Source organism: Haplochromis burtoni, unplaced genomic scaffold (assembly GCF_018398535.1).
Source record: "Haplochromis burtoni strain Fernald_Lab_line unplaced genomic scaffold, NCSU_Asbu1 Contig_648, whole genome shotgun sequence".
NCBI lineage: Eukaryota > Metazoa > Chordata > Actinopteri > Cichliformes > Cichlidae > Haplochromis > Haplochromis burtoni.
Window position 1 is genome coordinate 33,486 of NW_024583009.1, and position 23,042 is coordinate 56,527.

At 41.9% G+C, this 23,042-nt stretch overlaps 1 protein-coding gene across 2 annotated transcripts; it reads left to right on the forward strand.

Annotated features, from left to right (window-relative positions):
• The first annotated feature begins 2,877 nt into the window (after positions 1-2,877).
• Positions 2,878-19,495, forward strand: khnyn (KH and NYN domain containing). Of its 2 annotated transcripts, XM_005949309.3 has the most exons (9): positions 2,878-3,596; positions 5,561-5,819; positions 8,069-8,203; positions 10,168-11,984; positions 13,558-13,688; positions 15,635-15,731; positions 15,870-15,977; positions 16,201-16,302; positions 16,389-19,495. In XM_005949309.3, exons 2-9 carry the CDS (start codon positions 5,598-5,600, stop codon positions 16,780-16,782), a joined length of 3,006 nt encoding a protein of 1,001 aa, XP_005949371.1. In that variant the 5' UTR covers positions 2,878-3,596; positions 5,561-5,597; the 3' UTR covers positions 16,783-19,495. The 2 variants fall into 2 exon arrangements, with proteins under 2 accessions (XP_005949371.1, XP_014185442.1); XM_014329956.2 differs by lacking the exon at positions 2,878-3,596 and having other exon boundaries at positions 3,603-5,819.
• The last annotated feature ends 3,547 nt before the right edge of the window (positions 19,496-23,042 follow it).

Below are 23,042 nucleotides of genomic sequence, written 5' to 3' on the forward strand. Positions count from 1 at the left end.
TTATCACCAACGGTGATGAGACGGCTTACAGGGAGGAGGTCAGCGCCCTGACCCACTGGTGTCAAGACAACCATCTCACCCTCAACGTCGCAAAGACAAAGGAGTTGATAGTGGACTTCCGGAGGTGCAGAGAAGTACACACCCCCATCACCATCAACGGCGCTGCTGTGGAGAGAGTGAGCAGCTTCCGGTTCCTTGGTGTACATCTGGCTGAGGATCTTACGTGGTCAGTACACACAAACAAAACAGTGAAGAAGGCGCAGCAGCGCCTCTTCTTTCTCAGGAGACTGAAAAGATTCGGCATGAGCCCCCGCATCCTCAGGACCTTCTATCACTGTGCCATTGAGAGCATCCTCACTGGATGCATCACCACCTGGTATGGCAACAGCACCGCCTACAACTGCAAAGCTCTCCAGCGAGTAGTGCGGTGCTCTGAACGGATAATTGGAGGTGAGCTTCCCTCCCTCCAAGACATCTACAGGAAGCGGTGCCTGAGGAAAGCGGGGAGGATCATCAAGGACTCCAGTCACCCCAGCCATAAACTGTTCAGACTACTTCCATCAGGAAGGAGGTTCTGCAGCATCCGGTCCCGTACCAGCAGACTGAGAGACAGCTTCTTCCACCAGGCCATCAGACTGCTGAACACGTCATAGACACCTCAGCTTCACTACTGGAACTTTAACATTATGCACTCCATACTGTACAGTAATGCCACTGTTTTGCACATGTCTCAACTCTGTATATTTTTATATATTTTATTTATTGTTTACTCTATTTAATTTGTAAAATATGTGTATACACACACACACACACACGTAGAAAAATATTTAGTATACACATCCAGAAATGCATATACTATTATATATTGTACATATATTTATTAGTTTCAGATGTAGCCATTCTTGTATTTTGCTTGTTTACATTATTGTATTTTGCACAACTCTGTTGCTTGTGAAGCTCGCACACAAGAATTTCACTCACATGTGCTGTACCAATGTACCTGCACATGTGATGTGACAATAAAAGTGATTTGATTTTGATTTGATTTGATTTATTGGGGACATGAAGGGGGATGTCTCACCTGAGGAGGGCAACATGAGGTGTCATAGGTGGACAGAAATAAAAATCTAGAATTTTCTGCAAAACCAATGGGTTATAATCTTTAAACTTCAAGTTATTTTCTTAATATTGAGCTTTTTCTCAGACGTTTAAGTTCGTGAGTCAGAATTTTCAGATTACAACTCAAGATTTTGGGAAACATTTTAATCAGGTCTGCAGGCCTGACAAGGAGGATTTGCACTGCTGTGCTGTGTTTGGCTGGCTATCAAACCTACATAAGAATGACACAACACGTGGTAAATGTTGCAGCACGTCTAAAACAAAAATGATGCTTACCAACATAAACCACTATTCTCTGAACAGACACGATATAACCACTGATAACAAGTGTTTGTCTTCCTCAGTGACGTGTCATGCAGGAGATAAACTAGAGATAAACGCAACACGTGTACATGCACTTCGTGTTGCAGGAAGGCATTGATTTTCATACAGTCATGTAGTTGCATCTGTGGGGTGGAAGCATCTAGTGAGCATGCTCAGTTGTTTCTGATTCTTTATCAAGATGTAAAGAAGAAAAAATGACTTGGAAGGGCAGTTGATTGTTGATGCACAAGTATCTTCCACAGAAACTGCTTAACACACATCATATGGGGGTTCTAGTGTATACAGAGCTCATTATGTCACACAATGGAGGTTATGGTGGGTGGTAACTCAAAGACGTGTGAAACAGTGATTCTGTGAGGTAAATCATGAGAGCAAGAGAAATGTATGAGGCTGTACAGTAAGCTGTTAGCTGTCACTCAGCAAATAACAGAGGGGTGACAGAATAAAGGGAAAACATAAACCTATGAGAATTTGAGACTAATCAGTGCAGGTAATGTTTTTCAATCTTCTCTCCTCCAGTTTTGAACTGTAGCCTCAGTTTCCTGCTTTTAGCTGACAAGAACGACACCCGCTGCGGTCTTCTGCTGCTGTAGTCTGCTACCAGACTGCTGTGCATCCAAAGATGCTTTTCTGCAAACTTGGTTGGAACGAGATGTTATTTGGGTTACTGTCGGCATCAACAAGGCATTTTCGCACACAGAACTGCCGCTCGCTGGATATTTTCCCTTTTTAGACGGTTCTCTGTAAACACTAGAGATGGTTGTGTGCAAATATACAGTAGATGAGCGGTTTGTGAAATACTCAGACAAGCCTGGCACCAACAACACCATGTTCACTGTCACCCTAAATCCCCTTTCTTCCTCATTCCTCATTCTGATGCTCAGTTTGAACTTCAGACATTTGTCACAATATTATCTGCACCTAGCTGCTGCTGAGTGATTGGCCGATCAGACATCTGTGGTAACAAGCGGTTGAACAAGCGTACCTAATGACATGGCATGTGAGTGGTTAAAAAGGGTCTATGAACAACAGCTGTTGAAGTTCTTTGCTTGTTTTTGTTTTTAAATAAATTTCATGGTAGAAAAATGAGTAAAGCTGTCACCTCATCATATTTTCTGCTATTCAGCAGATCTTACTTCCTTTATAAACACAGTTTTCCCAGACTTTAGGATAATAAATGTATACTTTGGTTTTAGGGAAGCTCCTCAGCTCAGCGATATGACCTAAATCAGACTTTACCCACACAGAAAAGCTTTAAAGGGGATGAGCTCATTGTCATTCATTTTGGATTTGTTGACACCGGATGTAGTGTAGGAGGTAGCAGCTCTCTTCCTGTCTTCGAGACAGACAAACTACCCCCCTTTTTTCCACCTCGAACCGTGGACGGAGACTTTTATTAAAAACCTGCAAATTTAAAAACAAATATCTTTTTTTTTTAAATTTGAGCTACTGAAAGAGAAATGCGTTACCAAACAGCCCAGCTTTCCACTTTACAAAGCCTGTCAGTGAGCAAAGTGAAAAAAATTTAGAAAAACTAGAAAAGGAGCGACAGAAAAACCCGTTCTGACGTCAGTGGAAATCCCCTCTATCTCCATTGTGACTCTGACAAAAGTCAACACCTAAATGTATTTTAAAACACATGTTCCGATGCGTGGTTTAATCACACAGTCGTATATTTTTGTCCAGCTTCACGTAAACAAAAGACAAAACCTATGAGCCCTCCTTTATTTGAATCAATAAAGGAGCATACCGTAAATTCTTTCTGTGTCCGGTAATTCTCCCTTGCAGCCGCGCGCGGCCTCGGCAGGGTTATTATCATCAGGGTATTACTACAGGTGACCCAGTAAGAGGTAACCACCCGGGCCTCGCTCGCTGCTTTAGTTTCGGTTTTGTGCTCGGGGGGTTTCACCGGTTGGTATGATGTCCCTGCCCGGCGCTCACTGGCTTCCTCATCCGCCCGTCCCCTGCTGCCGCCGCCGCTGCAGGGACGTGACTGTGAGCTGTGCTTCCGAGCAGTGCGCGTCGAGGAGCATGTGGTAAACTTTGGACCGCTTGCGTAGTTGTTTTTGTTTTACGGTTGCGGAAGACTGAAGGGGAGCTGCCGCCGCTGTTTCTCCTGGAAACGAAACTTTAACGGCGGGGATCGAGCTCACGTAAGAAAACGACACCGACGCGTTACTGTTATCGTTATTATTTGATGCTTTGATATGTTTAGAAAACCTTTTTTGTGTGTTCCGCTAAGAGAAGCGAGATCGTTTCCTGGAATTCAGATCTAATAGAAAAGCGTTTCCCAAACACCAGGCAGGTCCTAATAGAGCCGAATCATCGGGCCATTGTTTACAGGCTGCTGCTAGATTACAGTTTATTTCTATAAATTAGATCTTTGGCTGGGTGGGAGCTGGAGTGGCGGATTGGCCGTTAAAGCGGATGTTTTGTATGGAGCTGGTAATACTATATGAGTCTTGTTTACATGAACTCCGATGATTTCAGGTACAAAGGTGGCGGAGACGTATTTGTAATGCTGTCATTCTGTGCCCCCTGCTTTGAAATGTGGGTAAGCCTGCATTACAGCGGGTGTTCCCCCAGCCGTTTGACTTGTTGCAGATGACTGTGAGTTACTATATGAGTATTTCCACAAAAAAAGGGGAAACGGTTCCCCTCCAGCCAAGACCTGCTGCATTCAAACACTGCCTCGGTATCACAGGGCTCCCATTATTTCCAGCTTCATATTTTAGTTGTTAGACTCTTCTAGAGCGTGTTTGCATCAGTTATACCCGTGTTTATTGATAACAGGCCATTGGAGCTTCCCTCAGCTTAGGATAGCTTTCTTCTCATTGGCTACATCTGGCAAACAGAAGGCTTGAGCAGAAAATATACACGTAAATGTCATTTTGAGTACACTGTAGTTGTTACATTTATTGTAATCTGGCCAAATGACATGTACTTGAATAGTGAGGATATTTTCCTTGATTTCTTATCATTTAAAATAAATGAACTGTTGATTTTATATATTTCACTTGCATTTTATTCAGAATTATTGCATCATGTTTATGAATTGTGTTTTTGAGTCTGCTTGAAATCTACACCCAATAAGCAAGTCATAACGGCAAACCCTAGAAATTAAGTGATTGCAACCGCACAGGTATACATGCTGGTACCTGGTTGTGTCAGTTATTTTGTAGGTTCTATGCAGGCCCGACGCAGGGCTCTATGTTTAGGTTGAAGATAGACCGGGTTGCTAGTGACCTGCATCAGGTTGAGGTAGGGTTAGGTTTTCATAGGTCCTCTTTTTATGGATAAATGAGGAATGAGTATAAACATGGGCAGCTCAGCTTGACAGGTTTGGAGGCAAGGCTGAGATGGTTTGGACACGAGCAGAGGAGGAAAAGAGGAAGACCGCAGAGGATGTTTTGGATAATAGTGATGGAGAACAGGCAGAAAGAGGGAGGCAACCTCTAAAGAGAGCATCTGAAGTAGGAAGAAGAAGAGTTATCCAGCTGATCTAGACCTCAGAAGCCTAACAGTTGAAACCACAAGCTATACTCTGAACTGGGTGAGCCAAGACCCTCAGGTTCCATGTGCAGTTTCAGGCTTGGAATAGGCTGACAACATTTACTAACCAGTAACTATTTTGATGGTAAACTGATTATGTTTAGATTTTGGACTATTGAACTATTTTTAGATATTTCTTTACATCATTTACGGTCGAAAGAGAGAAAAGGTCAGCATGTGACTGAGGTGTCCAAAAGCTGCACTGACTTGAAACTCCTGTCTTTCGCTGATGTCAGGAAAGATTCCCAGCAGAATGAAATAGAGGAAATGACAAGCTTCCCTCAGACGGGAAAATTCGTAACTGGTTTTCAGCAGGAGCTGCTTAAAGATAGTTAAAATCTACTGTGAGACCTGGTTATCTCTCATGCTTTTTTTGGACTATGTGAGTTCACCTTTCTAAAACTGTAAACATCTTTTTACCCATGTTAGAAAAAAGCCAGCTGTAGTTATCCAAAACACCAGACACTCTAATAACTAAGATATTGACTGGCAGCAGTCTTAGTTTATATGTTTTCTTCCTTTAACCTTTTTTAACCCGACGGATACTGAAATGTGTTTTTCGCAGTATGTTCGACCGTCTGTCACCAATTTAAGAAGAAAGGATGGATGACGAGAGAAGCGACGCAGGCGGAGGAGAGGCGGAGTTGGAGGATGAGTTTGCGTGCGCCGGGATGCTGCGGGGGTCTCTGACCTCCCTGCACAGCACGGTGGAGCGGATATTCAGTGTGGCGTTCAGCATCGGGGCGGACGATTTGCCTCACGGCAGCAACGGCCAAATATGGCTGAAACTGCGAGGGCCGAGCGCCAGTGTGAAAGCCGCCAAGGTGAGGCCCTGCTCTTGTTTATAATGCCCTATCAGTCCAGAACAGAGATAAGTTATTAGGCAGTGTGGCTCATAAACACGATGGAAGTTGACTTTGCCAGAGGTTGCTCACTGCAGTAACCTCTGGCCAAGTCCAGTTTCACTTATCAGTAATTCTAACTGGTAACTGAAACTGGACTTGAGTTCACATTAGTGGTGCTAATTTTTCCTTATCCAGTGTGACTGCATTGATTTTACGCTTTAGTTTAAAACGTTGCCACAGCAGTGAAAGAAAACAAGCCAGAATACCATTTATGGGGAGCTTTAGCAGTTAAGTAGTAATCAACAGCTGATAGCTCAAGGGCCACTCTGTTACCAGAGTGGGAGGGGCGTGACGGTGGGAGGGGCGTGACAGTGACCCATATTTGCTTTATAACCACAACAAACTCACTGTGATGAATTATACACCTTCTATTTAGAGCTGGATCAGGTGACCTTAGTTACGTGTTTCTTTCTATTATTGTATCATCTTTACATTACAATATAAAGTCTTGAGGCCACTGTTGTTGTGATTTGGCTCCATATTAATAAAACTGAACTGAATTAATGTATGTGCTGTGACTTACTTAGAAGTACTGCAAAGAGAGCCAGAGAGACATCAAAATGTCCAAAAAGCACACCTCGCTGTTGCTAATCAAGCAGGAGGGAGGTGCGAGATAAAGTGTGCGTCTGAGTAGTCAAATATTTGCGTACGGTAGCTGGAAATTATTTAAGAGCTGTGAAACTGAAGCGCTTTCATCACCCCTACTCTCATTTCTCGGCAATATCCCTTTTAAGGAATATTTGCCCGTTCGTTACTTTGAGCTTCTCATCACGATCTGTCATTTCAGGAGGCCTTTTCTTTCTCTTTTAGTGTTTAATCTTTCTTGCATCAACTTTCACACGAAATCTTTTCTTCTTTATCCGAATCACAGCCTTTATCTCAGGGGCCGCCCGAGCCAGTTTTTGGCCTTTCTTTTGCCTAATCACTCAAGTAAACAAGTTTCCTGTGCAATCATTCAGATTTTACTGTTATTTCAGTGTCGTCGCCCGCCCCGCTTTCTCCATTGTGCACCATATTTCTGCATCCTCGTGCAGGGCTAACCCACTTTTGTCATTAACCCAGCTGTAAATTTAGTTGGGTTTTTTGTGTCTACAGTCTACTGAGTGTTAAGGGACCATTCCCAGGTAATGAGTCATCAAAGTTTTTTAAGTGTTGTTTCACCCGTTAGGTTTCAGTCCACATATGCAAGTGCCTGTTGACACATGCAGTCAGAAAGATTCGTTCACTCATACAAAGACTAGCAGACTGATGCACTGCAAAGTCAGTCGCTGTAGTGTAACAGTAGTAGCTGTAATCACACCATTGTCGGGCATATAGGCAGTTTGAGAAGACATGCAAACCTCTTTGCTAAAGGCCAGCTTGACTGAGTGATATGTCAGTGTATTGTGTTTTATTTATTTTTATATTGTTTTACTGTCCTGTTTTAGCTGTGTCTAAAAACAATTCTCCTTCATGTGGAGACCGCAGCTGTGGATGTTCAAACGAGAATAGTAGGTGTAAAAATGACCAACGGAGGTGGAGATAGAGTCAGTCAGTGGATCTGCTGCAGCTGCTGTCAGCGAGATGATTTTATAAACATAAACTATAATAAACTGCTTATTACTTTTCCTGCTTTCTTTAACGTCCGCAGCTAGATTAGAGCGTGGACGTTGCAGACTTTGAAACTTAAGCACAAATAGGGGAAGGTGGATCTCCTGTGGATGGACTTCAGTGGGGTCAGGGTTCAGTCATTCGCACCGAGACCATTTAGAGGAGGTGGTCTTGGCTCGGTCCCAAACAGACTACGAAGCGTGTTTATGGTGAGAACGTGATCTGACCTCAATCTGACTGCATGTTTGAGCTAAACGCCTTCGCGTAGCTAGATATGCTTTACGAAATGTAAAGTGTTTCCCAGATAAACACAAATTTATCCATGTTATCCACTAGGTAGTACACAATACCTAGACACATCCGGCTAGTAAGTGGACTGACCGTTCTCGTGCAGTCAGTCCTTTGGTGTCTCTGAACTTCCACCTTTCTCTCTAAGTGTAGAAAATAATCAAAACCTTAAATATTCCCAGCACGATGCATGGACAGAGCATTCAACTCTGGCTCTTCCCATGGAGCTTCTTTTTCATAATTACTAAAGTTTAACAACACTATTTTGTTTTTTTGTTTATTTTTTTCAGTTATTTGTGAAAGGAGTTGTGAACCAGGAGGAACAGCAGGAGATTAAGTATCCTGGGGTGCTTCACTGTGTCTTCTGCGGAGCCAAAGGCCTGTTCATGGACAGCCTGATCAAAAGCACCTCAGCACATATAGTGGTAAGAGCTCAACAACAGGCCGGTTTCACAGTAATAGTTACTATAGAGAGGCATTTGTTACACCTTTGTTTGCCTACTACATTGGTTCTCTAACCTTTTAATAACTTCAGTATTACTGAATAGATATTTTTATTAAAGATGCACAAATTGTAGAAATCTGAGCTGATATTGATATTAGAATAACAACAGTTTTTTTTTCTTTTTTTGTATTTATTTCCACTTTTGCCCCAAATAGGCAAAGAAATCCTCCTTATAAACAATACCTGATCTGTTTTAAAGCCTTTCAGTTTGTCATTGCCCAATTTTTAACGGGTAGCAACCAATGTGACACAACTGATGTGCATATAATTATGGGTATTAATGTCATGGTCATTTGGGGCATTTAATGATTTCTTTGAAGTGTTCTTTTTCCAGGGTGGGATAAGCACTGCATACATAATCTTTATTGACTTAAAAACAAGAATTGTGTTCACCAGTTTCAATTTGTTATGGATTGTCTCTAGTCATGATATCTAGAACCCATTGGGAGTGTACAGAAGTTCATTTCTGGGTCTCAGAGACTTAAAATGAAAAAAACACATTAAATGAAAGTAAAAAAGGTTTAAAGGGTGTAATACATTAACAAGCTTAGTGTGCCATTATTCACTGATGATGCAACAAAGTGACTAATAGTGTGATATCAAGAGATTACAGTCCTGTTATTCCAATAAGAAATCACATTATTAGTCAATATCAGTTTTACGCCATCAGATGGAAATGTGTCACACGCCTTCCACAAGTTAAAAACTGCCTTCAAAACTAAGACCGTGAAACAGTTTTTGGGAACTTCTGGTCTGTTCTTAAGACGACTTATAGACCGTAAAAATGCAACTCTGCATTCTGACAACTTTCTTTTTCAGTATGATTTGTTGCCCATAAATTTCTTGGAACGTATCTTAATAATCTTACTTAAGAGGAAGAGGAAACTCCAGTAAGAATATTTTGAGGTCCCAGTTTTAATGTGTGTAAATGTTTAAATTAAGGCTTAAGGAGTGAGTTTTATGGGTGACTACCTGATTTCCAGGTAGGAGCTAAGGCCATGTCCATGCAGGACATGGACCCAGTAGTTTTGTCCATATGGTGCACTTTTGCTTTACTATGAGCTTGAGGTCGTCTGGCCATTCTCCTCTGACGTCTGGCTTTTCCAACCACTGGCACCAATATCCATGCACATTCAAAATCACTTGCTTGGTTGATGCTTGGTTTGAACTTGAACGGGTTGTTGCCATGTGACTGGCTGATTAGACATCTGCTTTAATGAACAGTTGAACAAGTGTACCTAACAAAGTGTCCTGTACGTGTATGTAACTGTACTGGCAGATTTCCACACCTGGAGAAGCCATAGACTGTAATGAAAACGTTGCCACCCTGACACCTACCATTGGCCTCTCCCATGGGTTCATAATTCCATGACTTAACTTTACCATTACAGCCGTCACCATCCTGCTTCCTTTTTTTAGTTTCTCAGTCTTTTTTAAATAGATTCTGTATTTGAATATGAAGAATTTGTAGGCGAGAATGGTATTTACTCTGTTTGGAGTGTGCTTATAGTTTTGGTTGCACGCAGGTGAATCATCCAGTCTTTCAAGTAGTGATGGTTTATGTTGAAATGCAAATACTGAAATACTCATTGGATACTGTCAGACAATGATTTGTCTTTCTATTAAGTTTTTATTGAATTTTCATGCATTGTATGATATAATGGTCCGTGGATACAAGACCTGAAAATTAACAGTTGGTCCACAATCCATTAAAGGAAACAGCAAAGGCAAAATAAATAAATTAAACATTGACCTGTTTAAGTAGAACTCTTTTATTCTTTTGTTTTGGTCTTTTTTGGTCTAAATGATCTGTTATATTATTATTTTTCAGTCATTGGTAGAACTCAAAATTAATGCCTTTCTGTCTTTCTCCTACCAAATCAGGTCGGCTCTCCAGGATTCCTGCTCATATCTGGCCTGGTGGAGCCGGTGGTGCGAGCCTACTCTCTTATTACAGACCTGGTAGAGAGGTATGAGGGCACACAGTCCAAGCGCATGGGGGACGGAGGCTCAGGTGAGTCCCTGGATTCACGACGGGCCTTTAAAACTCTGGTGGAGAAGTGGGAAGACAGGCACATCCTGGATCTTCTTGTGCTGCCAGGATCAGTAAAGGAAATCCTGTTGGACTTGGTGAAAGAAACGGGACTTGGATCAAGCCCTAGTTCATCACTGACTGATGTAAATACAGAGGCAAGGCCACATGGGGATTCAGAGGATAGGTCTAAAATACCCAGTGCCCTCAAGCAAACAGTCCCTGATTCTTCTACCACTACTGAGCGATGGGCTGAAGGGATGGCTGCAGGCGCAGGAAATGACTTTGCAAATAAAGACTCCTTCCAGGCTTTTTCCATGTCTGCAGGCACCCGAGGGAGGGCAGAGGGTGCTGAGGAAAGACCCACGCATTCACCACAGGAGGTGGGAGAAGAGCACTTGGGCCAAGCAACAGCATCTGGGAAGGAAAAAGAGCAGGAGTTGCAGCTGTCGATGGGAAACAAGGAGTTTTGGCTTCTTTTGAAATTCTTTACCGCCATGGGATACACAGAGGAGGTTGTGAAACGAGTGCTTGCCAGAACAGGACCTAAAGAGGCATCGCAGATTCTGGACTTAGTTCAACAGGAGCAGGACCGCAGTGACCAAGAGCAGAGGAATCGGGTTCTCCCAAACCCAAAGAGGGGAGGTGCTGTCGACCTGAATCAGACAGAGAAAAACCGACCCTGTGAGACAGAACACAGAGAAGATGGGGGAGAAATAGCAGGAGGCGGTGGAGCCATACGTAGCGATGGAGAAACAGAAGAAGGACGAGAGGGGGAAGACGCAACAGGGGATGCAAGACACAATCAGGGAAAAGTCAGCGTAGACGTAATGAATAAAGAGCAAGAGGAAGACTTTGTGCTGGGGGTGTTGAAGAAAGCGGCAGCCAGCTGTGGGTACCCCGAACAGAACGTAACCAAACTGTACAACTTGTTGCCTGATGGATCGACTCACCAGCTGCTCCTGCAGCTGCAGAAAGAGGGAGTCAAAGAGGCAGGAGCCTTCAGAGAAGGACCGAGAGAGATGGATGATGTGGTCTTGGACACTGGCGGGTCAAAACTTCAAATAATACCAGAACTTCAGCCTTATACACCTCCCGAAGAGAGAGAATTCGATGGGCGAGAAAAGATAAGGGTGTCAAGGATTGATAGTAGTGTCCCTATTGAGGGACGAGATATTTGGAATAATAAACCCCAGCAGTCACGGGTGACCTTGTACACCTCACAGCAAAAGCAACACCAGCCTTCAAAGTCACAAACTCCTCACGACATCATCCTACCTGGGGTCAAAGGGCCACCAATGCCTACTTATGCCTCATCCATGGATCCTCAGCTCACCAATTTCCAATCTCATAAGCAACAAGGCAACACCAACTACTTGCCTAATCCATCTCCCACAAAACAGAATCATCATGCTCAGAACAATGGCTCAAAGCACTCCTTTAAGCAAGCCCTTCAAGCTCCTCAGCCTTTATTCCCTGGCACGAAGGACTCGTCTCCCACCAGAGCGAGGGACAAACAGGGTTTCGTGTCTAGTCCTTCAGTGGTGGTGACAGGAGAGCAGCGATTCTTGGAGAGCCTGCAGATCCCCTTTGAACTCAAGCTGACAGACCAGCCCGGAGACCCAACACTGAGGACGATCATAATTGATGGGAGTAACGTGGCTATGAGGTAAGAATTACAGCAAATAAAGGTCGTACTGGGAAAATGCGGTAAAGTATACAATAGAGTAGAAGATTTATTTTGGTGGGGTGTTTATGAGAAGGGAATATGAGAACAGGAAATATAGATAGTCCTGTTAGGCCAAATGTGAAGGACTTCTTGAGAATTTGAAAACATATTTAGAAATGAGGATCTACTCTTTGTGTCCTTTTGCTCTAAAAGCAAAAGCTTAAAATGAAAGATATAGTTATTATTCCAGCTTAGTGGTACATTATGCCACAGTTTATGAATGTGCATGATTAGTTGAGTGCATGTTTACACATTTAAACATGTTATAACAATGGAATTGTGCATTAATAAGATACCCATGCTGCAGTGGGCCTCTGTAAACTTTCCGGGAATGGTGATTGTATTTTCTCATGTAGTAGATGGTAAAGGAACACCTGTGGCTGATGTGTAGACTCTGTTTAAAGATTTATAAAGTTGTGATGGCAGTGTGTTCATTAATAATTGTAGTCTGCGATGGGCTTACCTACCCAGCGAGTGGGAGCAGGAAGATAAACTGACCCAGAACTATTGGCGAAGCATGACGTTTACACAGAAACACAAAGCGAAGGGAAGGAACAGAGATCTATGCATGTAGGTGCTAAACAGTTTTTTTAAAGGGTTTGATGGGTAAGAGTAGGCACCATCAACAAATGCATATGCTGCAGTCATTTTTACCTCAGAGCTGGGAGTTGCATTGGTCCCGATTTGACCGTGTGATCAGTTACGACCCGGCTCAAAAGCCGCAACAAAAAAGAGAGGAGACGAATACCAGATTGTAGGTGAGAAGAGGTTTTAATCCTAAAATGCATAGCAGGTTGGCTAACATGGCTGGTACCACCAAGGCACGGCTGGTGAGGCTTTTTGAAAGCCTGCCTCAGATATGCTTTTATCAACACCTGACTAGGTGTGGCCAATTACCACCAGCTGAACACACTGAGGAGATTAGGGGCTGCAGAGGGACGTAGCAACACATTTTGGTTTCTTCGAACTGCATGGGTAAAGCCTGATGCTCTTCATATGGCTTATTTGGTGAACCACAAATACACGATAGTGGTAATACCGAGTGCTAGTTTTGCAGTTTCACTACTGTTTTGCTATCCTGGATTGGGAAATCTGGTTTAGTGGGCCTTCTCTGACTTTTCGAGTGGAAATTCCAACTTGAAGGGTTATTCTGGTGGAAAATATAAGTGCAACATATCATCAGAGATACAGATGTCAAACAAAGGGGTGATAAGGTCACAAGGTCCGATACTGCGGGGAATTAGGAACTGTTTCGTGATTAGCATAGTGACATGTAGCCTAGTTCCTCTTAGGTGTATTTTTATCTGTTGCTTTTGATTGGACAGCACAATCGTCAAAAGTCAGAGGTTCCAAGAACTGGAAGTCAGCATATTATTCTTCACTGCACTTCAACTTCAATGTTAATGTTTGTTGGAGACGCACATAGTGATAAAAGAGAAAGAAAGTCCAGTGAACTGTGATCATATGAAGCATTATTTGTAACACTTTAATGGCAATCTTCATTTTTCCACAGTCACGGACTGGGTCATTTCTTCTCCTCTCGTGGAATCGCTCTGGCTGTACAGCACTTCTGGGACCGAGGCCATCGTCAAATCAGCGCCCTGATTCCACAGTGGAGGCAAAAGAGCGACCCCAGGGTCAAAGGTAACGCTTTAAAACTTACGTAATGTGTTGCTGAAATTGAACTCTTGTCAGTGTCAGGAGAGTGTCATAACGTTATCACATAATGATGTTCTCTTCTCTCACACGTAGCACACAGCAGGAAATGTGAGCAGTTTTTTTTATTACTGGAATACACTCGGTTTAAGTTTTGACTTACAGACATGTGAAAAAGAAAGTCTTTCACATGACTGTGAATAATTAGGTACACCCAATGAATTGTTGACTTTATCAGTCTCTCATATCATTGTGGAGGAATTTTGGCCCACGTTACAAAATTGCTTCAGTTCGTTGAGGTTTTCAGGCATGAGTTGGTGCGCAGCTCTGTTAAGGTCTATTCACAACATTTCAGTCGGGTTAAAGTCTGGAGTTTTTTCACAGCACCTTGATTTTTTTCTTTTTCAGCTATTTTGTTGTAGATTTGCTGCAAGTGCTTTCTATCTAACATTCACATGCATTCATTCCCTGATGGATGCATCTATCTATGGATGTTAGCATCCATAGATAGAAGCTTGGGCAACATGCCCAAGGATATTAGCAGATGAGCTGCTCTACCTCCTGGGCTACAGCCAACCCCATGCTGTGCATTATGGTATTATATTAGCATCTACACCAGAAATCTTGTTGTTTTTTCAGATGTCGCCTTTTAAATCTAAGCTGTGCTGTCATGTTCTTTTTAGAGAGATGAGTCTTTCTTCTGGCCGCCCTTAGAAAACAAACCATACTTATTTAGTCTTTTTCTAACTGTGCTGTCACGAACTTGCTAACTGAGCCCTGTAGAGTCTGAGATGTAGCCATTGGTTGTTGTTTTTTTTTGTGTGGTTTTTTTTTTTACAGTTTCTGTGGATAAATTATTATTATTCAAGTCATTACATTTTTGTCATCATAAGTGAATGCCTGGCTAATCTGGCTCAGCTGTAGAGCAGAGGTTTCAGGGGGCAGTGCCAGGAGAGCCTAGTATGCGTTTTCGGTGTCCCATTTAACACAGTAGCATCCTCGGGCTGGGAGAGAACCTCACGGGTGGCAGCTGGAGAAGCCAGAAGAACTGAGCGAAAACCGGGCATTATTTGAGAAGACAATTTTAAAAAGTGGAAGTCAACAAGAAAATAAAGAACACAGGCAAAGCCGAGCACTGTGTCCAAGTGTTTGTGTGCTGGGAAAAACCTGCTAGACTATGGAAGCATGAAGGGTGTATTTAATTTTTCAGAGCACTGGTGTAGGTAGGAGAGCTGTGTAAGCCGAGAGCATGCAGCTCTCAGCTTACATGACACCTTCCTGCTTTTACTGCCAGAGTTTACTGGCCAATACTTCCTTCTGTTCGCACATAGTTGCCACAAAGGAGCTGACAGGTTAAAGTCAGATAAATATAAAGCACTGGAAGAGTGACGTGTGTAGACTTTAGGGCCCCAGCTAAGAAAAATCTTGATTTATGATTCATTTCTTGATTATTTTTTTGTTGAAGTAAGAAACTTAGTTTAGTCTGTCAGAGGTAACAAATGTGTTGCATAAGACACCGTGTCTCCGATCACAATCGAACCAGCAACTTTTGCTTGCTAAGCAAATGTGTTAAACTCAGTTAATAAAAACAAAGCTTTACTGTTGATGAAGCTCAATTTAAATGAGTGATTGAAACTGCAGCTTTAGAAAATATTTCACTAAAAGGTTTAATTCCAAAAATTCTACTTCATGGCTATAACTTCCGCTCTATGAGTGTGTAGCTAGCATCTCATTGGGGTCAGGCTGTGACCCCATTGTTGTGCGTGTTTGCTCCTTGCTCCTGCTAACTCTGGATTCTGCAAAAGACTTCAAACGAGAAAACAAGTCATGCTTGGTGAATGCAGACTTCATGTGAGCTTTCAGCATGCGTGTGGGTGTTTCCCCTCATAGCAGACTGCTTCGTAAACAAAGAGTTGTTTGTGTCTGTCTCTCAGAGAAGCACTATCTGACAGAGCTGCAGCAGCTGGGCCTGCTCTCCTACACGCCATCCAGAGAGGTCCAAGGCAAGAGGATCAGCTCGTATGATGACAGGTACAAGACACTGAGATATTGTTTTGTTTACACAACCCATCACATTTCATGTGGTTTTGTTGCTGTACACACTCCAGTCTATCTGGATACAGTTCAGATAAGCCAAAAATTGATACCCATGTCTTTGTGTTTATGCAGAATGATACTGCAGCACGCACAGAAGACAGGCGGAGTGATCGTGACCAACGACAACCTGAGGGACCTCTTGGACGAGTCCCCCGTATGGAGGGACATCATTAAAAAGAGGTAGGGCAGTGCTGCGCAGTCAGGGGGACTGAAATTTTGATTTGCACTGAAATGGTTTCACTCACATTTACCAAATGTAATAAAAAATCAGTCTCCGGACGTTTTTGTCCTTTTTTATCTAAAAGATCCAAAAAGTTGGGTTGACAGAAAATACTGTCAATACCCTAAACAATGTTTTTCACTAAATACATTTTTCCTCTGTGATCTGTTGCTGCTCGTCCAGTCTTCTTCAGTACACTTTTGTCGGGGATCACTTCATGGTCCCTGATGACCCTCTTGGAAGAGGAGGGCCTCACCTGGATGACTTCCTGCGTTCAGAGCATAGGTAACAGACCCAAGATATCCGATCTTACCCAATCCTTTGAGAATAATTTCACATGATGCTTCATTTTCCTTCTCAACATCTTTCAGGAGTCCAAATCCAGGAAATCACTCTTTTGCTGGCTCGGCCTCATCTTTCAGTTCCTCCAAACAGCCACGCTCCCAAACAGAGGTCATCAACTTCCGTGACCGAACACTAGGGGGCGCACTGGACGCTTTGGGAGCAGCCGGCAGGGGTAGAGGGAGGGGGCAAGGAAAGGGATGGGACATGGGACAGAAGCAGAAGCAGTATGGTGCTACAGGTCATGGCCAGGGGGTCCGGACCGAGAGGAGTCCTGAAGAAACAGCCAGCCTGAGAGAGCAGCTCTGTCAGGTTTTCCCTAATCAGGACAACATGGTGACGCTGGTGCTGCAGTGCCACTCGGCAGAGACGGACATCAACGTGCTGTCTGATCTGATTTTGGAGCAGCAATCAACAAACTAGAAATCTCTCAGTTTTAGTGTTTCACCATAGAGTTTTCTCACAGAGTTGTTATTCATTTTCTCGTGTGACTATAGACTCTATGTAAAAGATGGATTTTAGCAACTGTGACATCATCCATTGGTTTGTTTGTTTTTTTAATCAGAACCATTGAAGGTGAAGTGGATTTAGCTGAGAAAATTAGAATATTGTACACTCAGTTTTGGCCAGTGTTGCCAACTTAGCGAGTTTTCAGGCCTCCTCAGCATCTTTTTTTCTAAAAAGCGACTAGCGACAAATCTGGCGACTTTTGGTGGTGTTATTAGGAAGACTTAGAACCACTTTTTGACGTGAAAGCACGTATCACTCTTTCTCTCAACAAGCAGCGGATGTCGCCATGGGCACCTCGCCTGTGCCAAAGCGCTCACAGGTGACGGATTGTTGTCACGCAGCAGTCGCAACCCAGCTGCTGTCAGAGCAGGAGATGTTGACCCCCTACGCCTCCAAAACTGCAAATGAATGGCGCATGAGTGACTGACTGTAACACAGTCAGTTCTTCTTTTGCTCCAACTTTTTGCAAATCACAAAGTTTAAAGCTACACACACACAAAGTAATTCTGCCAGAGTGCCTATTTCAGGTCACTTTTGGCAGTACCCAGCCCAGACACAGGAGGTGGGTTAGAATTGTGACATAAAAAAAACAATAATTGCTAAAAGAAATTTAATTTGTAGTTCTAAATATATTCTAAATTAATTTATTGTGTTTTTTACTCACTTTATGTCTCTTCCACGATATTTCTCTCTCCTACAACATAGGTTACAATTACATAAGCATGACCAATTGTGCAAATTAGGTAATGACGTTATTTAGCAACTTCTAGGACAGCCAATAGCGATTTTCCTTACTGAGGAGTTGGCAACACTGGTTTTGGCTTCACATTTCAAATTCGGAGGTTACATCCATCTCCCATATACAGTCTGTATGGATATAGCACAACAGCAACTACAAAGAAAGATAGATAGATAGATAGATAGATAGATAGATAGATAGATAGATAGATCCTTAATTAAAGCTAAAACTAGACCAGCTCTGTCAACTGAACCAGGAAAATCCCTCAGTGATTGTCAGTTCATTATTTGTGTTTGTTGTTTTGATTTTTCTTTCAGAACTATACAGATGTATTATTCTTCTACATTTATGCATTGCTGTCAGTGTTTATTGTGTATTTTATGTTAGTCTGATTTCTGTCAAAGCACCAGTAAAACTGAAGACATTCCAGTGTAGCTTTAATGCCAAATACTGGCATGCTAACACACCAAACTAATGTGAATATATGGTTAATACATTAGTTAGCATTCTGACGCATTAAATTGACATCTAAAAATTTGGTCAAGACATAAGTTAGATGCTAAATCACCTAATTGACACACAAACATATGGTTAACGCCTTAGTTAGCTTGCTAATTACCAAACGAACACATAAGCATGAATATATTAGCTAGAATGTTAACATACATAGTTAGCGTTTTAGCATGCAAAAACACCAAATTAACATTTTGGTTCTGACACACCAAATTAATGTAAATATATATAAACATATTGGTTAGCATGCTAATATTGACATTTAGCTTTAGTACAGCTTCCTAGGTTTAAGTTGGTTTTATGGTTGAGCAGAGGTAGCAGGGACTGCCCGTCCACCTGCAGTGAGCGCTGTTGTCAGATGGAGGCAGTGTACAAGGTATGTTACCGCCATTGTGCAGGCTACTTTTGTTTGTCTGTGAGCGAATTTTTTACATACAGAGAGCTGAAGTGAAACCGAGTGTTAAAAACTATGAAAATATTACTGCAGCCACTGTCTGTGCTATTCGTGCTTTATTTTTTTTAGTCATTTTTCGAGGTTGCTCCCTTCTCTATTCCAGCCCACTTGTCAACCAGTCAGCATTCTGCAGTTGCAAATATCATCCACTTACAGCGACCTGCAGTCTAGATCTCAAAGGACTGCATGGGAGAGCGTCTTGGGTGGGGGAAAACCCCCCTGTTTGACCAAAAGCTGTACGCAGATGGACACATTTGTGACCATAAAACCAGCCTTAGAGACACTAGCTCAGCCACAGAGTCTTATTTTTATTTTTTTGTATTTTTATAAGACTAATATAGTCATTGTGTAATGACACCTATTAACTATCTTTCTCCGGGTAGTTTTAACTCTGGGAAAACGATTGTGAATCCCATATGGTATCATAACAGAGCCATTTTATAAACAGTTAGTCTGCCTTGGGTAATATAAAATTACATATTTTGTGTATTTTTCTGTTGTTTTTCCTTTAATTTTACAGCCACCGGTTTACTTAGAAAATAGGTTGAAAGATTTCTCAGAGGTACATAGTTGGCACTGAGAATAGATTTTTGGATATACAGTAACTGGTGTAAGAGTGTGTCATGCTGAGAAAGTAAAAACCCAACTTTGCAAAAATCTGCACAATTATATATTTTAACTTATTTTAATTAGGTCTTTTGTTTCGCATAACTTTGGTTATGAGTCTATAATTATATCTTTAAGGTATGTCTGGATGAAGAAATTAAGAGCAAACCAAAACATGGAAAATTCATTCTTCATCCAAATGTCATTGTTAATGTGGGCTACTTCAGTGTGAGTAAATAGCCATAATCTTATTTGTATTGTTAATATTTATATATTTTATTCTTGTTCGTAATTAAAATATTTTTTTAAATGGTGTTTCTATTGTCCTCTGTCAATTTCTGTCCTGTGTCCATCAGGATGTATTGTTCTCCAGCTAAAGCGAGGGAGTATGTAATCGATTGAGTTTGTTTGTCTGTCTGTCTGTTTGTTAGCAGTCTGGTTTTTGAGATATCATTTTTAAAATTTGTGTGACGGTAGATTGCTAAAAACAGCTGTATATTACCCACAGCTTACTCGATCATCTTCAAGCCTCACAACAATAATCCAGGCCTTGGGAGATGTAAGTGCCTAGGAGGGCTAAGCATTTGATCTTAACCTTCATTGTTCATCCCTAAGATCAAAGCTCACCTTCAAGAAATATATGAAGAAACCGTCCATCCATCTTCGTGCTCTTTATCCGGGGCCGGGTCGCGGGGGCAGTGGCCTAAACAGAGAGGCCCAGACCTCCCTCTCCCCAGCCACCTCCTCCAGCTTGTCCGGGGAACACCCAGGCATTCGCAGGCAAGCCGAGAGATATAATTTCTCCAGCGTTTCCTGGGTCTGACCAGGGTCTTCCTCCTGGTGGGACATGCCCGGAACACCTCACCCAGGAGGCGCCCAGGGGGTATATTTGTCAGTTGCCCGAACCACCTCAGCTGGCTCCTTCCGATGCGAAGAACAGCGGCTCTACTCTGAGCCCCTTTCGGATGGCCAAGCTTCTCACCCTATCTCTAAGGGAGAGGCCAGCCACCCTTCAGAGGAAGCTCATTTCCACCGTCACTACCCACAGCTAGTGACCATAGGTGAGGGTAGGGACGTACAGTGGCTTGCAAAAGTATTCGGCCCCCTTGAACTTTTCCAGTAGAAAAAGCCAATATGAAGAAACCATATTAAGAGAAGATTTGTTTTTTCAATATCTTGCCCTATAATGTTACATTGGTGCCATAAAAGCTGATGTCATCATATTGTAATATAAAAATCCTAAAACAAGTTTTTGTATAGTCCTTGCCCTATGAGGGAGCTGCACTCTCTTCTTTTTCTTACCTTCTATCATTTTTACACTTACAATTTTGGAACATGGCTAAAAGTTTAAGTGAAACAGGGTACATGTAATGTGGATGTAATCTCTGTAAACAAGGAGCTCAGGCTTCCGAAGGCTATTGAACTTGTAGGTATATGCACATAACTATCATGATGTGCTACTGACACCTCCTATTTGTGAGGACCAGCCAATGAGAAGAAGGCTGTCTTAAAGGAACAGAGAGCATATCCATACCAAGGCCCAGGAATAAATTGTATGGGAATCATGTTTTAAAAACACAACCTAATTGAGTGTTATTGCTGATCACGACCATCCCTGTATGACCACAGTGTACTCTCCTCTGATGACTGCTTCCTGTAAAATAACGCACCGTGTCACAAAGTTTAGATAATCTCAAACTTATTTTTGAGCATGAAAATTGCTTCACTGTCCTCAAAAGGCCTCCACAGTCACCAGATCTCAGTCCAACTGTGTGATGCTGTCATGTCAGTGTCGAACAAAGTCTCTGACGAATGTTTCCAGCACCTCGTTGAATCTATGCCATGAAGAATTAAAGCAGTTCAAAATGTAGTTTATTTTTAATAAAGCATTATGCTTCGTATTTTTTTGTAATCTAGAGTAAAAGATAGGTCTCATGTTGGATTTGTTCATATTTTTTGAGTACACAAACACATGTTGTAAAACCCAAATAAGGAAAAGCTGTATTTTATTATCTTTCCCAAATGAATCAGATTTATAGACTTTTATCTCAGCAGCCATAAACAACAGGAATAACCCAGAGGGGAATTATTAATTTTGATAACGACGGCTCTGTTTCAGAAATGAGAGGAACACAGCCATGGATAATATTAGTTCCAGCCCTGTTTGAACAAACCAACCATTCAGATTTGCATTATATTTTCCCCTAATCATCATTTTGGAGCCTTGGCACCAGACAGAGAAACATTAAAAGGCATGTGAGAGTAAATTTAAAGGGGCATTCAAACTCATTTGCATATGTGGTGTCTTTTCAGTCAGCATCAGTTTGGACATGAGAAGAACATGGGGCTGTATACAGGAAATGCAGTGGAGAAACAAACTAAAAGCCCTGCATCTCTGCTTCACCGCAGCTACACAAGTCCACACCTGCTGCTTACATAATAGTTTAAATTGTGTCTTTACTTTGTTACTAGCAGCCTGTCACAAAACAGATCATTTGTTCTTTAACTGAAGAATGAAGAAGACTTTCAAACTTGATAGAACTGTACAAACTCTGTGTTTGCCCTATTATATACGGTATTCCCAAGTTTGCACATTCTTCAATAAACCTATTTATTTTTATTTTGCTATTTTTACAGCAAAATATAAAGAAATATTGAGGTGATGGGATTTTCGCACAGTACTGCATGTTGCTTTCGGTTTACTCCAACTTGATTCTGTTATCATCCACCTCGTCAGGGCTTCTTTAAGCGTAAAAACTTTCATGCCTTGCGATAAAAATAAAAATTCAATTCAATTTTATTTATATAGCACCAAATCACAACAACAGTCGCCTGTTAAAAACATAAAACACAAGATTCAGGTTTGCTTTAAGCTGGTGAATCACTTCATTAATGTCTGTTTGAAATAAACTAGCAGTTTGCAAGAGTTTCCACCGGAGGCCGCTCTCTGTCACGTTTTGAGACCTGATTCAGCCGCTATCGTGTCTGTGCACACCAGGCTTTGATCCTTGCTGCAGTTTCAGGTTCATACCTCTCTGCAGTGACTTTAAACAGATGTTGTGTTTTTATCAGTGTAATTAGCCTACATCAGAACCAGCTCTGCTCTACGTGGAGCTGCAGAGTTACAGGACGAGGTTTCACAAACTTTCTACCCTGAAGCAGCTCGATTTTGGGATGAAGTTCAGACATGTTTTCTCCGGGATAGTTCAAAAGGATAAAGATCTTGGTTTTTGTTTTGTTTTGTTTTTCCAAAGAATCCTGGCCTGTTTATTGTATTGCTTTTTTAGTTTCTTTCCCTTCTGTTGCTTCCTTTTCTGCTATTGTTAGTTTGTTTAGTTGCTCTCTTGCAGATAAGAAAACTAAAAGACTCAACAATGCATATGCTCTCTTTGTTTGTATACAACAAGAGGTAGAGATTATGACTTGTTACTTTTTTTGGACGTGTCATCCACCTGTTGCTGAGAATAGATGCTTTTTAAACTGGTTGGTTGAGTTTGGAACAATAGAGGAAATACACTCACATCTATTTTAGGATCATACTGAGCAACATGGGGAGCGTTCTCACACAGGCCCTCAGGCATAAAGAGAGAAACTAAAGGTCACTTAATTAACTTGCCTGTCATAAATTATTCAGCAGCGTCTTAGTCACCCCTGCAGGAGCTTAAGGTGGAGACTGTAGGTCTGCTCAGCCTTTGCAAAACCAGTTTAACCCATCTCCCTGCATCCCAGTGACTGACAGGTACAGACAGCATGAGAAAAAACTGTCAATATTGCGATAAACTTCACTCATAATACATAAAAAGTCAAGCGGTTCACTGCTGTTCTAAGGCCTGGTACCCGAAAAAGAGATACAGCAGCATC

What these genes read in the sequence shown, in the direction of transcription:
- khnyn (XM_005949309.3), top strand. Translation starts at nt 5,598, where the DNA reads ATGGATGACGAGAGAAGCGACGCAGGCGGAGGAGAGGCGGAGTTGGAG. An exon ending in GGGAGTAACGTGGCTATGAG is followed by an intron (nt 11,985 to 13,557) that starts GTAAGAATTACA and finishes ATTTTTCCACAG; the next exon opens with TCACGGACTGGGTCATTTCT. An exon ending in ATCAGCTCGTATGATGACAG is followed by an intron (nt 15,732 to 15,869) that starts GTACAAGACACT and finishes GTGTTTATGCAG; the next exon opens with AATGATACTGCAGCACGCAC.